General features: G+C 52.4%; 1 protein-coding gene across 1 annotated transcript in view; it reads right to left on the bottom strand.

Annotated features, from left to right (window-relative positions):
* Positions 1-17,511, bottom strand: part of vwa8 (von Willebrand factor A domain containing 8) — a 48,063-nt gene that overhangs the window by 20,056 nt on the left and 10,496 nt on the right. Inside the window, exons 14-28 of the mRNA XM_084688950.1 lie at positions 15,847-16,015; positions 15,634-15,711; positions 14,620-14,735; positions 13,637-13,737; positions 13,324-13,430; positions 12,499-12,570; positions 10,897-10,973; positions 9,415-9,490; positions 7,506-7,641; positions 6,873-6,992; positions 6,482-6,687; positions 3,390-3,541; positions 1,679-1,787; positions 1,359-1,497; positions 227-414 (exon numbers count right to left, since the gene is read on the bottom strand). Of these exons, the coding sequence (XP_084545076.1) occupies positions 227-414; positions 1,359-1,497; positions 1,679-1,787; positions 3,390-3,541; positions 6,482-6,687; positions 6,873-6,992; positions 7,506-7,641; positions 9,415-9,490; positions 10,897-10,973; positions 12,499-12,570; positions 13,324-13,430; positions 13,637-13,737; positions 14,620-14,735; positions 15,634-15,711; positions 15,847-16,015 (1,846 nt within the window). The remainder of the gene's footprint in view (positions 1-226; positions 415-1,358; positions 1,498-1,678; positions 1,788-3,389; positions 3,542-6,481; positions 6,688-6,872; positions 6,993-7,505; positions 7,642-9,414; positions 9,491-10,896; positions 10,974-12,498; positions 12,571-13,323; positions 13,431-13,636; positions 13,738-14,619; positions 14,736-15,633; positions 15,712-15,846; positions 16,016-17,511) is intronic.

Here is a 17,511-nt window from a genome sequence, read left to right as displayed (position 1 = left end):
AACAATTTTTTTTGTGTGTGTGTTTAGGACAATGTTTGCACAACTATTGATTTGCACGCGGAGCACTCCAGGGGTCTCCCGCGGTCACCTTGGTAAGAGGCAGCACGAGGACAAACGCACGCACGCACTCGCACCACATTCAACAACAACTCGGCACAACGTTCGGTACAACCACAGGGCCCGCACACGTCAGCGTGGCCTTTCAGCGTGGCCTCCGCAGTCCCACCTGTTCCTCGTGCAGGACCACTTGTCCGTCCAGGGGGCTTCCGAGCGCCGCCACGGTGACGAACGGCTGCCAGACCCCGCTGATGGTGCGCGGGAACACGTCGTACAGGTCCACGCAGTGGATGGTGTCTCCGCCGTCGCGCATGGCGTACAGGGACACGGGGTTACACGTGGCCACGTACACGGCGTCTGCAGAGGGGACACACACACGGGATCGCCGCGGAGCGGGAGTGAGGTGCGCGTGCGTGCTGACGGCATCTTGCTCGCCCGTGTGTTACATTTACATTCGGTCGTTTAGCAGACGCTCTTGTCCAGAGCGACTTACAGTGAGTACAGGGACATTCCCCCCCCCGAGGCAAGTAGGGTGAAGTGCCTTGCCCAAGGACATGACGTAATTTGGCACGGCGGGGAATCAAACCAGCGACCTTCTGATTACTAGCCCGATTCCCTAACCGCTCAGCCACCTTACTCCCGTGTTGAAGGTGGATCGCCCGAACCCATGGTCACATGAGATCCACACCCTCACGAACGTGACACGCTTCGTGAGAAGTGTGTCAGCCGGGCGTGAGTAAGGTGGCGGGCCGCTACCGACGTTTCCAAATCATATCTTAACCCTTGTGCTGCCTTCGGGTCACATCACCCAAAGGTTCACAACAAACCATCGTTATGTTTACCCAACGATGGTAACAAAAACAAATAACAAGCAATACACCCAATACAAAAACCCAATACAAAATCCCAATACAAAAACGGATAACAAGCATTTTCTTTTAACCTTCGCGATGTGGGGGGTCTGAGACAGCCCGACGGTTCAGAGAAAATGCTTCACTTTGTTTTTGTATGCTAAGTTGTCGCAACACGACGGTGGGTCACAATGACTGATGGGTCAGAACGACCCGAAGATAACACAAGGGTTAAGACCTACTACTTCTCCCTCGCCTGATAGCAAAAAGAGGAATGTTATTCTAGTATGTATATGCCTGTATATGCCTGTATATGCGTTCTTGTGCTGGAACTTTAGCTATTTGTCAGCCTTATTTGACCTTGGCCGACTGTACGAAAACACAAGATCTTTTTCCAACGTCCTCCCAAATTGGACTTGACCGAGAGCGACATCTGCGGAGGGTCCGTACCGCTGGAAGTGGTGACGTCACAGACGATGTTGACCTCGCTCATGGGGATCTGCCAGTGGGCCCTCTCCTCGCTGAAGCTGAGCGCTCGGCTCTCCTGGCGCTCGCAGGGGTAGCCCTGCACGCGCAGGAACACCGGGCCCTGAGGACACACAGAGGACACACGCCGGGCCGACGCTAGCACACAGCGCACGCACAGGACCTCCGTGGTACATAGTAACAACATGGGGGGGGAGGGGGGGGGGGTCGGTATGTGTACGTGTAGAAGTGCTCAGACCAATATATAGGGGTCGAGTGGAGAGGACGACTCTTTGCGTGTGCACCTTGATGTCGATGGGGTGAGTTTCGGTGGGGCAAAGCAGTTTGCGGCGGGCGTTTCCCCCGTGGTTTGTGGTCCAGTAGCCTGACATCTTGACCTCTGGCAGGGGCAACCTGGAGGAGAAAAGATGCAGGTCATCCTACAACCATTTAGTCCTCCTTCTGCTCCCCTATGTGTGTGCATTTTCCTTGTGTGTGTGTGTTTGTGTGTGTGTGTGTGCACGTGTGCGAGTCTGGTTGGCCTCCCTGGTTGTTGCGTCTGGCCAGATGTTTACTGGACTCTCCTTCCCATGAATCACTGCTGGGTTTGGGCCATCCTATTATTGGTTGCAGGTGGGCTGTCAGCACCATAGCCACAATATAGCACACCATGGACTGTCCGTTTCACTTGATCTGTTTCTCTTTCAGTGGAAAACCTCAACACGGGGTAGAAGTTGTTTCTTGAACTGCATGTCCAAATTTGGACAGTCTGTGCTTTGGACTTTACTTTGCTTTGATGCAACCAGGATGTTGTGGGGAAACTATGGCCATATATGGACTTTTCCATGGTTTTTGTATCTTGTGAATGACGGGCTTAGTATTACAGTGCGTATCATCCACTGTACAAACTGGGTACAAACGTCTCTATCAGATATTGTATTGAGGACCACATTGAATATGTTCTTCCATTGACTCTCTTCACATCAACTGTAACCAGTCCAGGTGGAGGTCAGAGGCAATGTGTGGTTCACCCTCACCCTCCACCCTCACCTTCCCTGCCTACCCACTGGGCCAAGAACACCACTGGCATGCGGTGGTTGGCCTTAATAACTTGTCCTTAAATCAATGTAACAAACCAGTGAGCCCAATGGATCTGTGTATTCAGACATCCTCTGATTTCAAGCAAAGACAATATTACCAAACTAAACGCAATATACAATTCAAGGAAAATACTTGTTTCTTCCCCGTTGCATTTGCAAATGCGTCCTGCACTTCAAAGTTACGTTCAAGGTTCAAAACTGTACGACAAATCCGAAGCTTTGGGTCCCAATAAACAAACAAGAGACAGAAGAAACAAATATTTTCCTTTATTAAAATTCTGCACATCGGTAGGTTGACCTTCAACTCCGCCTTACCTTGCATCTAAGAGGAAGTGAGAGTAAACTGAGCAGCGTTTGCCATGAATGGCATTTACTGGAAGTAAGACTTCTCAGAAGCCTAAGTGTTTCGCAGCATGGCCCATAACGGAAGAAGCATTACATGGAGAGAATGTCTACATTCAAATGGTTCACCTTCTAAATAGACTTGACTTAAAAGGTTTGGGTCTATGGTCTGTTACTGTCTTGCTATAAATACACCCCACCTGTAGCCATGGTGGAGCCACTGGACTGTGTGTGTGTGTGTGTGTGTGTGTGTTACTGAAGAGTGAAGGCACACTAGTCTTGGCCTGACTCCAGGCCCTATCAGGCACGAAGAAGTGTGTTAGTCGAGGGAGTTCAGGACATCCTGTGCTGTGTTGGTTAGGGTCACAGCATTTTAGCGAGCGGACATGTGTGTGTGTGCGTGTGTGTTTGAGTGTGTCAAAGTGCCAGGGAGGGAAAGACAGAACTTCCCTGAGTGATAGCAACATGAGACATATAGAGTTTAACAGCCAGCCAGACTGGTAATGCCCATGTGTGCATGTCTGTCTGTCTGTGTGTGTGTGTGGTATGTAAGACAGGTCTCCAGAAGTCTTACTCCTTCGCCAGGTTGACACTGCTGGGCTTGGCTCCTATGGGGATGCCATGCTTGTGCAGCGCTCCAATCAGAACCTCCCTCAAGTCCTTGTTGTAGGAGTCAAAGTCAAAGACGTTCCTCACCACGTTGGCTAAGCCCTCGTCAGGGAATTCCTGTTAGCGGGGGGAAGGGGGGGGGGGGATAAATGGGGCAGAGAGACAGAGAAACAGTTAATATGATTTGCGATTCTAAGTAGAGCTGAATATGAAACAACAATGGTGGCAGCATTGTGACCAGGAAGGTCAGTTCAGCCAGGCAGTCTGGGAAAACAGATGTTATCGTCACAAAGGTAACTAATTTCTGTGCTGCTCTCACTTACAAATGGTTCCAAAGTTTAGCTCCCTCCCTCCCTCCCCCCTCCCCCCTCCCCCCTCCCTCCCTCCCCCCTCCCTCCCTCCCCCCTCCCTCCCTCCCTCCCTCCCCCCTCCCTCCCTCCCTCCCTCCCTCCCTCCCTCCCTCCCTCCCTCCCTCCCTCCCTCCCTCCCTCCCTCCCTCCCTCCCCCTCCAGTACCGCAACTTCATTTTGTCTTTGATCACTGGTGAGACAAAAGTGTATGCGCTGTGTCAATACGTGCTTCCATCTCTCTGCCTAATGTTGTTTAATGTCCCCGACTAAGATGGCGTGTTACCATGGAGAGGAGCTAAAGATGGATCTTTGGCTTTGTGCCGCACACACTCCCACACATGCGTATGCGCGCACACAGGGAGAATGAGAGTGAGAGAGAGAGGGAAAGAGTGAGGGAGAGAGAGGGAGAGAGAGGGACGAGATACCATCCTAGGGGTTGCCCCCCACCCCTGCCTCACTTTGCCAGATAATCAGACAATAAGACCACTTTACAGGACTACAAGCGTATTAGTACCGGTCTCTGGAGGTTAGACTATAACAGTCCTGGAGAGTGTTGATCTGGCTTCTCATGGGCCGAGACAAACGCTAAAGTCAGCGTGCGTGGGCCAATCGGTGCAGTGGTGCTACGTGAATCCTTGGTGGGACGTACGTGTATTCGGAATTCGGCATCAGTCAGCTGATAATCAGGGTGATGGATTATGGCAGGGGAAAATATAATCGGATTACGGTTATCGATAATGCTAATCAGCTCCCCCCTGATTAGCATTATCAATCCCCCTGTGTAGACTCCTACCCCCCCCCCCCCCCCCTCCTTTTCAGTTTCTCTCACCCCCCGCCTCTCCGTTCCTCTCGCTGCTGTATGGTAATTTGCCGTCTCTCAGGGGTGCTGTACGTGTTAAGGACCTTCGAATGAGGCTAGCCCTACACGGACGAGCAGGCGTGAATAACACTCCAGAGGTCTCCACAGGTCTCCTTCATACCGCGTACTAAATACAGTATCAACATACGGTCTCACCCACAGACACTTACACGCGCAGTGTCTCTCCTTCCCTAGTGATAAATGACAGAGGAAGTATAAATAGCAGCTTCTGTTTTCTATAGCGGGGAGGAGGGAGACCGTGCGTAAACACAGCCTGGCTAGCAGCATGGGCCAGAGACGAGACATACAGTACCGGAACATACTGCAGTCTGACCGCAAAAGCAATGATTCACTTCGACCAGCGCCACGCGACTGCACAAGTCGACGTCAACGAGCGACACTCGATAGAGTGACACTCAATCAAGTGAAAGGAAGGCCAAGGGGGTTTTGGAGGAGCCCGGGTGCGTCGTCCTCGTTGTGGAGCCGGAGGGACGAGGCCAGACAGCAGGACCGGGGGGGGGGGGGTGTCGAGGACAGAGGGACAACCTGGACGAGGAGGCGACGTTGTACAAGACGAGGAGAGGACGGAGGAGTTCCTAGACGGCAGACGCCGGGACATTTAATTTGTTCTGACAGCACTCTCTTTCTCGCTCCTTTTCCCTCCTCCTCCTCTCCACCATCGTCGTGTCGCTCTTCCCTCCTCCTCTGTCTCTCCCCCCTGTCCTGTCTCGCTCCCCCTCTCCTCTCTATTTTGGTTTCCAAACGCCCACCGCCTCTCTCTTTCTCCTCAATCTTTTGCTAACACCGTCTCTCACTCTCTGTCCTTGTTCAGCTCCCTTTCTCCTGCTGCCTAAAATGAGGCCAACCTTCAGTTCATCCCCAAGACTGATGTGGGTGTGTGTGTGACCACACAGAGCACACTGAGGTACAGGTAGTACCCCCCTCTCTCTCTCTCTCTCTCTCTCTCTCTCTCTCTCTCTCTCTCTCTCTCTCTCTCTCTCTCTCTCTCTCTCTCTCTCTCTCTCTCTCTCTCTCTCTCTCTCTCTCTCTCTCTCTCTCTCTCTCTCTCTCTCTCTCTCTCTCTCTCTCTCTCTCTCTCTCTCTCTCTCTCTCTCTCTCTCTCTCTCTCTCTCTCCCCCCCCCCTCCCTCCCTCCCTCCCTCCCCCCGAACTTAACCCGCCCCCCACCCTCTTCCCTTCCCCGCCTCTCTAATGCGTTTGGACCACTGTGACTGGAGGAAAGCGTCATGCATAATGTACACCTCTATGAACTATTTATAAATGGACCCAAACTCCCCAAAAAATACTCAAATAGGGCCTCAAGTTTTTTTGGTCAGAAAATATTAGGAAAGAGCCTATGTTAAACTAATCTGAATGGATGCGTAAGGACCAAGAGAGGAGAAGGGAGAGCGAGAGAGAGAGAGAGAGAGAGACAGAAAGAGAGAGAGAGGGACAACGAAAAAGAACAAGAGAGAGAGAGCGAGACAGAAAGAGAGAGAGAACGAAAGAGAGCGAGAAAGAGCGAGAGACAGAAAGAGAGCGACGCAACGAAAGAGAACGAGAGAGCACCAGACAGAGAGAGAGAGAGAGAGAGAGAGAGAGAGAGAGAGAGAGAGAGAGAGAGAGAGAGAGAGAGAGAGAGAGAGAGAGAGAGAGAGAGAGAGAGAGAGAGAGAGAGAGAGAGAGAGAGAGAGAGAGAGAGAGAGAGAGAGAGAGAGAGAGAGAGAGAGAGAGAGAGAGAGAGAGAGAGAGAGAGAGAGAGAGAGAGAAAGAAAGAAAGAAAGAAAGAAAGAAAGAAAGAAAGAAAGAAAGAAAGAAAAAGAGAGGACAGACGGCGTCCGCGGCCCACCTGCAGGTGTTTGACTATGTTGACCACCTCCCTGGTGGAGTAGGGGTAGGTGATGGTGCCCTGGTCCGCCATGGAGCGCAGCTCCCCGAAGGCCGCCACCAGCTTCTGCAGGGTGGCGTCGGGCACGTCGGGGCCGTACTGCTTCAGCATGGCCAGCTCGGCCTGGGGCTTGGGGTTGTCCACGGCGTGGCAGCTGAAAATATCCCCTGGGAGCAGACGGAGACACGACTCCCTCCCGTCAGTCCATTTTTGCCGCCAAAACGAGAGGGAAGTAGAGACACTCCAGCAGACGGGGAGAGGGGGTGGATGGATGACAGTCACGCACTGATGACGTCGTTGACAATATGGTGTGTGTGTGTGTGTGTGTGTGTGTGGGGGGGGGGGGTTATACCTAGCGACCCGAAGAAGTCGTTCCCCAGGAAGGGAAAGCCAGGTCTGTTAGCAAGGACCAGCATCCTGAAGTCTGGGTGCATGGAGATGACGTTGGGCCTCCCTTCTGCCTCCACAAGGTCTTGAGGACAGGAGACAGGACACAAACAGAGAGACAGAGAGAGACAGAGAGAGAGTGTGAGAGAGAGAGAGAGAGAGAGAGAGAGAGAGAGAGAGAGAGAGAGAGAGAGAGAGAGAGAGAGAGAGAGAGAAAGAGAAAGAGAGAGAGAGAGAGAGAGAGAGAGAGGGAGGGAGAGAGAGAGAGAGAGACAGTTTGAGGTTTGTCAGACTCTGTTTACATTCCTGGGTGACGTCACGCGTCACCACGGTCGACACTGTCCTCCCTTCGTTTAATTAGAAGTGGAAAATCTTCCGTGTTTACGCCCTGAATAGTTCAAGTACTGGTCCTAGTCCATAAAGGCTTTTATCCTAACCCCTGCTCATACGTCTGGATCCCTGTGGACTGTAGGCTCGCAACTGTGTTTGTCTTTGGTGACATCCAATAGTCAATTACAGTGTTTAATGACGAGACGCCACATCTCTGGCACCCTTTAAACAGCCAGTCACGTCTGCGTGCGTGCGCGCGCGTCTGTACCAGATACAATCCTGCGTCCGTCGGCCAAGATCATCTCTCCACTCTCCACCAGGGTCTTGAGGATGCAGGTGACGTTGGTGGGGGCCTTGTCGGCCTCGTCAATCACCAGGATGTGGCCCATTCTCACCGCCTTTACCTGCGCACGCGGAAACCCTCAGTTACACACAGCCACCGTTGGCGCCGGTCTTGTGACATGACCGAGGCTGTGTTCTCATGATGCGGGGTCAATAGGGACATTGTATACTGACTCATTCAGATACTATTCTGACAACCACACACACAAACACAAGTGAAATGCTTTCAGATACACAATTGAAACACTCTGACGTGAACGACTGAAAAAATGATGAGCTCTCAAGTGAATCGGTCTCTTGAAATCTCTTGAAAAGCTTTCACACATTGTAGTAAACACAAAATTATTGAATAGCTTTCACACATTGTACTAAACAGAAAACGATTGAAAAGCTTTCACAGTGTGCTCAGACACACTGCACAAAACAGTTCAATGCTCGCTTTTATATAAACTACTGAAAGGCGTTCGCAGACATGAATATATACAGTATTATTGAAATTATCGGGAATCATTTTGTACTAAACCAATTCAGGATGACGCAAGAGACGATTTCAGGTCAAACGGAAGGCCTTTCAGTTGAGCCCTGAGGTGATCGAGAAACGAGCGCCCCATTTCGTAATCCAGGCGCACGACGCACGAATGACGTCGCCCCTAACTGACGTGTGAGGCCTGCACGCGGTCAAACGCGAGACTCACAGAAGCAGCGGTGTTACTTAAGACGCGAGCCTCAGCGGGCAGGCCGTCTGAGCGATCGTTGGGACTCCGAGCGTGGACATGCCGGGCTGGTCGCCTGGCACCGCTCTCACCACTGCTTCAGTCGGGCTGCAGACGGGCGGAGCAGACGTGAGAGAGGCGCACAGACGGTTGGTGAATCGCGTGAATCCTTCAACGTCTTTTCCTTACCCCTCGGCCTGGTGCCTTTTCAGTCACAAACGCGACACACGCGATCGGACGTGCTCGTAAATATAAACCGCGTAGGCAACATCGACAGAGGCAGTCGGTGTTGCCTACACGGTTTATATTTACGAGCACGTCCGATCGCGTATATCGTGTTTACTGTAATTTGATGGCGTGTGACGGCTTAAGAAAATAGTAGTGCTCTGTATAGGATGGACTAAAGCCTTTCAACCGTGCACTTTATCACCCCGCGGGTTCAAAAAGCCACAGTAATCATCTCATGAATACCCTGTGGACACACTCACGCCCCCTTTAATCTCTCCTCTCCTCCCCCTCCCTCATTTACTGGACACAGAGAGAGGGGGAAGAGAGATGTATCTATTTAGAGAGGGGATGGAAACAGAGGAAGGAAGAGAGATATATCGAGAGAGAGAGAGAGAGAGAGAGAGAGAGAGAGACGGAAACCGAGAAAGGAAGATATACATTGAGAGAGATGGAAACAGAGGAAGGAAGAGAGATATACATTGAGAGAGATGGAAACAGAGGAAGGAAGAGAGATATACATTGAGAGAGATGGAAACAGAGGAAGGAAGAGAGATATACATTGAGAGAGATGGAAACAGAGGAAGGAAGAGAGATATACATTGAGAGGAAGAGAGAGATGGAAACAGGGTGCAGACAGAGGAAGAAGAAAATCTATAAACCCCATTTAGGGAGGACACCAACCATTTCTGGCTTCCCCACTGACACCTAAATGTCACAATAACATTGGAAACCAGGACACAGTACGCCTCTTCTCTCATCCTCCGCTCAATACCCTCACCCCTTACTCCCTCTGGTCTCCATCTTTATCCCACATAACTGCCCTCTCGACATCTCCATCTTTTCACCCCTTTCCCTTTCTCTCTCGTCGTCCTTTGTTTATCCGAGTCTACTGACCAGCGGGGAGTCTTCGTAGACGATGACGCCGTCTCTCACGGACGGCTGCAGGGTCAGCGTCTGGACCGTCGTGTCTCTGTGGAGGAACAGGAGAGAGAGGTTACACACGCGCGCGCGCCCGCACGCCGACCGTCCAAACCGTTTTCGCAATTGACTAGAGCAAGACCCGCAAAACGCTTCTCCCCATCATTCCTGCCGTCCCCCCCGTCCCCCCCCCCCCCCCTCCGAGAGGGTTCCTAGCTCCCGGTCGAACCCCAGAGGGAACCCGGTTTGATCGGCTGGGAGCCTGGTCCCGCTCTCTCGTCCTTGTGGGACGCATCTCTCTGCCGACGCTGCGACAGGGAGGACGTTCCCCCCCGGGGCCAGCGCTCCGGGCTAATATTAGCCCGGCATGCGCTGTGGAAGCTAACCAGGCCGACGTCGACCCGCCCTACAGGCCCAGCCCGGCCCGATGTACAGCTCTCCTCTATAACTTTCGCTCGACTTTGAGAAAGTGCAGATCCGCAACAGGGAGGGAATGGGAGAGCGGGAAGAAGCCTTAGAAAGAGCACACTCCCACAACCTTGGGATCCGAATGCTTCAACCCTGATATGAACCACTGGGATCTTCCAGTCTAAACACTGTCCTCTCTCTCTACGTGTGTGTGTCCCAGTCTGCGGTACACGGCGGCACCTCCCCTTATAGGCTGCTCACGCAACCGGAAGACCTAGATCCATCACCACAGCCGCGAGCTGAATTGCCGGCATCGATGACCCCTCGTACTGCTCTCCCCGGCTTCGAGGGCGAAGACAGTGCTGGTGGCACCTAAGTAGGGCCTGACGCTAACAGATCAAATCCATCTGCCTTTCCCCATCTGTCTCTCTGTCTCTCTCTCTCTCTGTCTCTGTCTCTCTCTCACTCTCTCTCTCTCTTACACTCTCTCTCTCTCTCTCTCTCTCTCTCTCTCTCTCTCACACTCTCTCTCTCAAACTCTCTCTCTCAAACTCTCTCTCTCACGCTCTCTCTCTCACTCTCTCTCTCTCACACTCTCTCTCTCGCACTCTCCCACTCGCGTTGAGTAGCGTTCGAGCCAAGCAGCCCGCGGCGTCGCTGACGACCGTGACCCATTTCCATCCAGGTGTGATTACCATGCCTATGAATAACACCGAGCCCTGGGCAGCAGGAAGCAGCCTCTCCATAGGCTCTCCTTGGCCTGGAGACAGGAGGGCTGCACGGTGGCCTGGTTTCCCGGGGTACAGAAATAGCCGCGACACCCTTAGACGAAGCCACGGATAGGCGGGGGGGGGGGGGGGGGGCGGCAAAAACGAGAGCGCTGGCTCCATGGAAACCGTCTCCGTGACAGGGAGCCGGTGTTGCTGCCACTGGGTGAGGGCCGGGGGACTTTGCCCCCCCCCCCCCCCCCCCCCCCCCGCCAGAGTGTTGACACGCAGAGATAGAGAGAGGGTGTGTGTCAGTGAGACCTGGGAGTCGTCCCCCTGTTACCTGTGCAGCTGCAGGTACTCTCTGGGCCTGTTGAGGAGGTGGAGGAATCGGTCCACAATCTTGTTCTTGCCTACACCCTGGAGAAAAACACACACACACACACACACACACATGGTTACACACAAAAAGTTACTCGTATGATAGCTTTGTTTCCACCCCCCGTTCGATATTTCCACTGTTGCAAATAACAATCCCAGTTTAGCAGTGAGCCAGTCCCTTGATGGTAGTGTGCTCTGACAGGGACGTGGACTCGGAAGTCCGGCCTGGATCGAAATGTCTCATGGGGCCTGCAGCTTTTCAGTCAGGCATCTGGCAGGCCGGCCAGACACCCGCCCACTTGCCCACACTCAGGGGCCCTACGAAGGGCACAGCGTGTCACACTCCTGTCTCTGTCCCTCCTCCTGAAGCACTCTGTCCCCTCCTCGCCGTCCCCTGGAACCTAGGGCCCTCGAGTGGATGGATACACTGGAGAGGGGAGGGATGGACTGGAGGGGAGAGGGGGAGGAAGGAGGGATGGATAAACTGGAGTGGAGAGGGGGAGGAAGGAGGGATGGATAAACTGGAGGGGAGAGGGGGAGGAAGGAGGGATGGATAAACTGGAGGGGAGAGGGGGAGGAAGGATGGATAAACTGGAGGGGAGAGGGGGAGGAAGGAGGGATGGATAAACTGGAGGGGAGAGGGGGAGGAAGGAGGGATGGATAAACTGGAGGGGAGAGGGGGAGGAAGGAGGGATGGATAAACTGGAGGGCAGAGGGGGAGGAAGGAGGGATGGATAAACTGGAGTGGAGAGGGGGAGGAAGGAGGGATGGATAAACTGGAGGGCAGAGGGGGAGGAAGGAGGGATGGATAAACTGGAGGGGAGAGGGGGAGGAAGAGGGGGATAATAGGTTCAGAGTGGGCTGAGATAAAGAGGGGGGGGGGGGGTGGAGAGCGGAGGGATCCAAAGATGAAGGTTACAGGCTTAGGAGGGAGGTGGAGGGCCGTGGAGTCCGGAGGGTAGACGGAGTGATGGAGGCTGGCGGCCAGATAGTATGAGAAGGTGTCACAAGCCATCGGATCAAATACAGCTGTCATCATTGACCTGGTTAGAAGAGCCGTCGTATTTCCAGCAGCTCTCCAACTGGCCTTTGTGCTCGGGGTCTCCTGACAGGCCCAGCCTGACACATTCAGCCTCACTCTAAACCTGCAGTATCAGCTGTATACAGCAATGTTGACATTCTATGTTTAGTGGCCGGGCTGAAATGCATCCATTCTTAAAGGGACAGTTCACCTCAAAATAGGAAAAAGAACATACAGTACCAGTCAAAAGTTTGGACACATTTTCCCATTCAATTCAGAAAATGTGTCCAAACTTGACTGGTACTGTACATATGTTTCCTCTTCCCGTAGTGCTATTCATCCATCTAGATTCTTTTTTTTTGTGTAGGTTTTGGAGATACCGGCCATAGAGACTTTGTTCTTCTCTCGAAAATAATGGAACCAGATTGATTAGGGCTTGTGGTGCTCAAAGCACCCAGAAAAGCATTTCAAAGCAACACTGTCTCCTTCCAGACATCCCGACAGTAACACTACTGGAGGGCTAGGCGGTGATTGGTCTCTCACCTGGTTTCCCACCAATAGGAGGTGTTCCCCCAACAGGAAGTCTTTCAACATGTCCTCCATCACCATCATGTGCTGAGGGAGTGAGAAAAAAAGCACACACACACACACACACACACACACCAACACACACACCAACACATCAACACCAACCACTTTCAAGGCATTCAAAAGTGGCTCTTTCTTGTTGTGGTAAGCCTACTCCGGTCGACTCCTTCGCTGCGCCGAGAGGTCAGTTAACACTCAGCAGGTGTGTGATGCAAACACAGGCGCTGGCTTCATGCGTTCGTTGATTGGAAGGACTGTCTCTCCTCTTCTCTCACCCCCCCCCCCCCCTCCATACACACACACACACAAAACCCATTTTCTGTAATTCCCCCCCCCCTTCCTCCCTTCTCCTCTTCTCTTTCTCTCTCTCTCTATCTGTAGGACAGGACAAAAAGCAGGTCACTGGAAAATGGGGCAGGTCAAAATATTTTCAAAAAAATCTCCTTTCTCCTCTAATCTGACGCAATCTCTCTCTCCTCCCTTACACTTTCAGCAGCAGACTGGGGAGGGAAAAAACCGAGAATGGGCTGAATGGACGGAAAAGGAATGCAGGAAGGAGGGGATGTATGTATGTAGGGAGAGAGATATGGACGGTTCTCGATCAGGCCACTCAAACATTCCCTGAATCTAGTATTTCCAGGTGTCACACAGACAACGTCCTGTGCTGCTCCTGACCGAACGAGGGTGCCGCGAGCACACAAACGCGCGCGCGCGCACACACACACACACCCCGACTCCACTAGCTACCTGTATCTGGGTTTGGTAGTAGCTGAGGTGTACCTGTGTGTTGTCGTAGAAGAGGACATCTGGAACCTTCATCCTCTCACTGGTGCTGTGGACAGGAGCAGAGACGCTGCCGATGGTCAGCACACCTTCCTTCACTGAGCCTGGAGTCAGACACGACAAGACAGACAAACAGACAGACACCTGAGAAACTGCTCAAGCTGTGAGGACTGGGCTGGGCAGGTTACCACAGGCGTGCATGTGCGCGTGACCTTACAACTGTGGCCGTGTGTGTGTGTGTGCACATGTTTCGGTGCATGCGGAACGCTGCGTACGGTACCGCTGTGGCCGCGCGTGTGCGTGTACTTACAGCTGCGGTCACGCGTGTGGTCGGCAGGGTCAGGTCGGTCCTGTATGGAGCAGTTAGTCAGACTCTTTTGGAGAGAGGAGCGAGCCAGGCTGGGCAGGAACCTGCGCGTCCAACACACACACACACACACACACACAAATAATCAATTGGTAGCGGAGAAAATGCCATTCTGTCAATGTTTGAGGATGTGTGTGTATATATAGTCTGTGTATACATTAGGGATGGGCATTCGATTAAATTGTCTTAATCGATCGTCGGGAGATTTAAGGATCCACTTTCGATTAATCATCAACATTTTTATATTAAAATTCACACACAGCGTGTTTCCGCATTTAGATCTGTAGCTATCACAAGAAGAACAACTATTTCTGTAACTCCTAGAAGCGGAGCCGACAGCTAGAAGCCGGTGCTCAAACACAACTGACCCTCGTTTTTTTTCCGGCTAATTAACAAAGCTTCATAAAAACCTTTGCCCTCAACAATACTTAAGGGTAGCATATCCATCTCGATGGACTTGCAGATCCGTTGGGTACTTTTCTCTGCTCGTTGTGCATCGCAGCTCTTCAAGTGGTACATCATTTGAGTCGTGGAGGAGTTGTATTTAAACTCAGCTTTGCAGTGTTGGCATTGAACAAAGTCATTTTTAAGTCAAAATGGTCTCACGCTACACTTCGCCGTGACCTCTTCATGTTTACTTTTGAAATACATGGAAACTCGCCGGTAATTGAGTAGGCCTGTGGCGTTTTTTTCCAAACATTGGCTTCGTTTGGTAAAATGTTTAATTGCTGCCACATAGCGAAATCCATTGCATTCCTTCAAGACTCACACTACGCAACAGAACACACATTAGTTTAATCGATGAACAAATAATGTCATCGACGACATTCTTAACGATCGACAATCGATTGTCGATTAATTATGCCCATCCCTAGTGTACATACTGTACATGTAAACATACAGACACACAGAGTCGTTGCGTGTACCTTGACAAGCAGGCCTTGTTGACGGCGTGAGCGACGCTCTCGTCTGGGTACTGGGAGAGACGGCGGCAGATCCTCAGAAGCTGCCTGGTAGAGAGAGAGGACGCCAGAGACTGGGCCTGCACACACACAAGAGGGCACACACGCACACACACACACACACACACACAAGTCGGGCTGAATAAGGGGGTACCTAGTCCGTTGGTTCATGGGCTCCCTGACGTGGTATAATTGATCCTGTTTGGGTGTATAGGCCTCTCAGACACTGTCATGTTCACGCCCTGTGAGGGTGGTCACAGTGGGTGGAGAGGCCCCCGAGGAAGACTCGGGCGTGGTCATTAAAGGCTGTCTTCCTGAACATTCTGTTTTGAACAGCTTTTAATGTTTGATTTCGATTGCCTATAGGGCGACACCGAAGGTATCTTTCGGTATTCACTTGTGTCTTATTACAAGTTGATTTTATCCACAAGATTTGGTCATATTTTCTTTTTGTTTTCCCATTCCACGTTAGTGGTTCTCCCTGGTATTTCAGTACGGCTGGACACGCTCCGGGGCAGGACACCATAGCTTCTGGCACACGGGGTTCGGAATACTCTGACAGCGGCTCACTCCATAGTCTTAGTGTTGATTGAACAGCTTTATGGTCAACACACTTTGCATTGAGATCGGTGCCCCGATCAAGCACACACAAACGATTCTCGCCTATGGTCGGAGATATGCCACTGACTGTTGAGCACTCGAGGATACAGGCAAGTGAGCGCACATTAACAAAGTCACATCCAGAGATGAGTGACGTGCTCATTCCCTGCCATCGCATCCAACGGTCCTCGAGTGGGGGACGCGATAGAACACACAGACACACACACACACAGACACACACAGACACACACAGACACAGACACACACAGACACACACAGACACACACAGACACACACACACACACACACACAGACACACACAGACACACACAGACACACACAGACACACACAGACACACACAGACACACGGGTCTTACAGTGGGGTCATTGGTCTGTCTGAGGGTATGTGTGAGGTCTAGGAGCTGATCCACCGCTTCCTTGGGAACCTTGGGATTCTGGAGAGCGAGAGAGAAGGGGAGGGCAGACTCAGGACTCAACAAGATCCACGTTAGCGTCATCCGTGCATTTCTCCATCGGCAGCAGTATGTTATGCCTTCGGTCAGTGACTGGCGCGTGGGTGTGTGGGTTACCAGTCCTGTGATGAGGCTGCCCTCCTGGGCCCTGGCCAGGGGCCGGACGCTGTGGAAGAGGAACATGGTGAGCAGCTCGGGACCCAGCCACTGCTGCCCACTGCTGCCCACCACCGGGGGCTCTGCCAGGGCCAGCACACGGAACGATGGGTGCACCGGGAAGATGGACCTGGAACACACACAAGCACACGTCAAACATCTCGAGGAGCAGTTCCGGCATTCCTGAGCTCTGATCTCTCCTAGTCACGTGTGTGTGTGCGCGCGCGCGCGCTCTTCAATCACAGTGAGCATCATCCCTTTTGACATCGGTGGGACTGCTGGCGGTGTGTGTGTGTGTGTTTGTGTGTGATCCAAACAGACAGCTGGGGCGATGTGTCCGCAAACGCACTGCACATGCGGTACCCACCCGGCCCCGGCAGACTCGTATTGTTGGGTACGCGCCGCGAAAACAGAGGAAGAGGAAGTGGGTTTATTTCAGCCCAGACGCGCCGCCACAAACATCCTTCCTGCCAGCCAAGTTGGGGCGCGCGCACGCACACACACACGCGCTTTCAAAATCCACAATAGCTTCTGATCGTGTATCCTGTTGCTCTCAGGCCCTCTAAGGACATCTGGACGGTGAACCTAACCTCCCTATGGGAGTCAGATGGCTGAGCGGTGAGGGAACCGGGCTAGTAATCGGAAGGTTGCTAGATCGAGTCCCGGCTATGCCAAATGACGTTGTGTCCTTGGGCAAGGCACTTCACCCTACTTGCCTCGGGGGGAATGTCCCTGTACCTACTGTAAGTCGCTCTGGATAAGAGCGTCTGCTAAATGACTAAATCTAAATGTAATGTAAATGAACATTTACCTTCATAAGCAGGCTCTGAGTCCCGTGGAGACTGCGCTTGTGTGTGCGCGGCGAGCGCGCGTGTGTGCGGGGACTCTGCGGAGGACATTTCTCTGACCGGGGAGGAGCTGTGATGTTAAAATGTCACCTCCGAGGGGACAGTTATCGACGGAGCCCATGTGAGGTCATCGTCAGGTCAACCTTTGGGGGTGCATCCGAGCACAAGCGTGTGAATGGGAGAGCGACGGGCAGGCCGGGATGAACACAGCTCGCCTGCCAAACGCCAGCACACTGCGGCCCAAGAAAATACGATCTCTCCCTCCTCTCTGACCCCCCCTCCCTTCGCTCTCGTTTCTATCCTCACTCACTTCCCCCCTCCTCCTCTATCCCTCTCCATCTAAATCTAAAGTCCCTGTTATGCGGGTGGAGGTTGATATAAAAAGTAGGGTCGCTTGTGTTTCCACTGTCAGCGAGCACATCATTTCAACATTTCATTTCCAGTCCAACCCAGATACGTTATACTCCTCAACGAGGAGGTTAATGTGCGGGTGTGTGCGCATTTCAACGCGGCGGTGTCATGACAGTGCTTGTCATGATGATGCCACGGTGTCTTAATCAACGCCTCAGTTATTACGCGACCAATCATTTCGCTTCATCCCCGGCACCTGACACTGCGTGTGTGTGTGTGTGTGCGCGCCCGCGTTTGACACCAGATGGAAAGCATGGGTAGGGGGTGTAATCCTAGATGACAAATCAAAGGAAGCAGGTAGGAAATGAGTCACCGTGAGCCAGTAAACGTGATTAACCTGGCCTCCCACACATGCACGCATGTACAC

This window comes from Hypomesus nipponensis, chromosome 23, assembly GCF_054491055.1.
Source record: "Hypomesus nipponensis isolate SF chromosome 23, ASM5449105v1, whole genome shotgun sequence".
Lineage (NCBI taxonomy): Eukaryota > Metazoa > Chordata > Actinopteri > Osmeriformes > Osmeridae > Hypomesus > Hypomesus nipponensis.
This window is presented reverse-complemented; position numbering and strand designations above follow the sequence as displayed.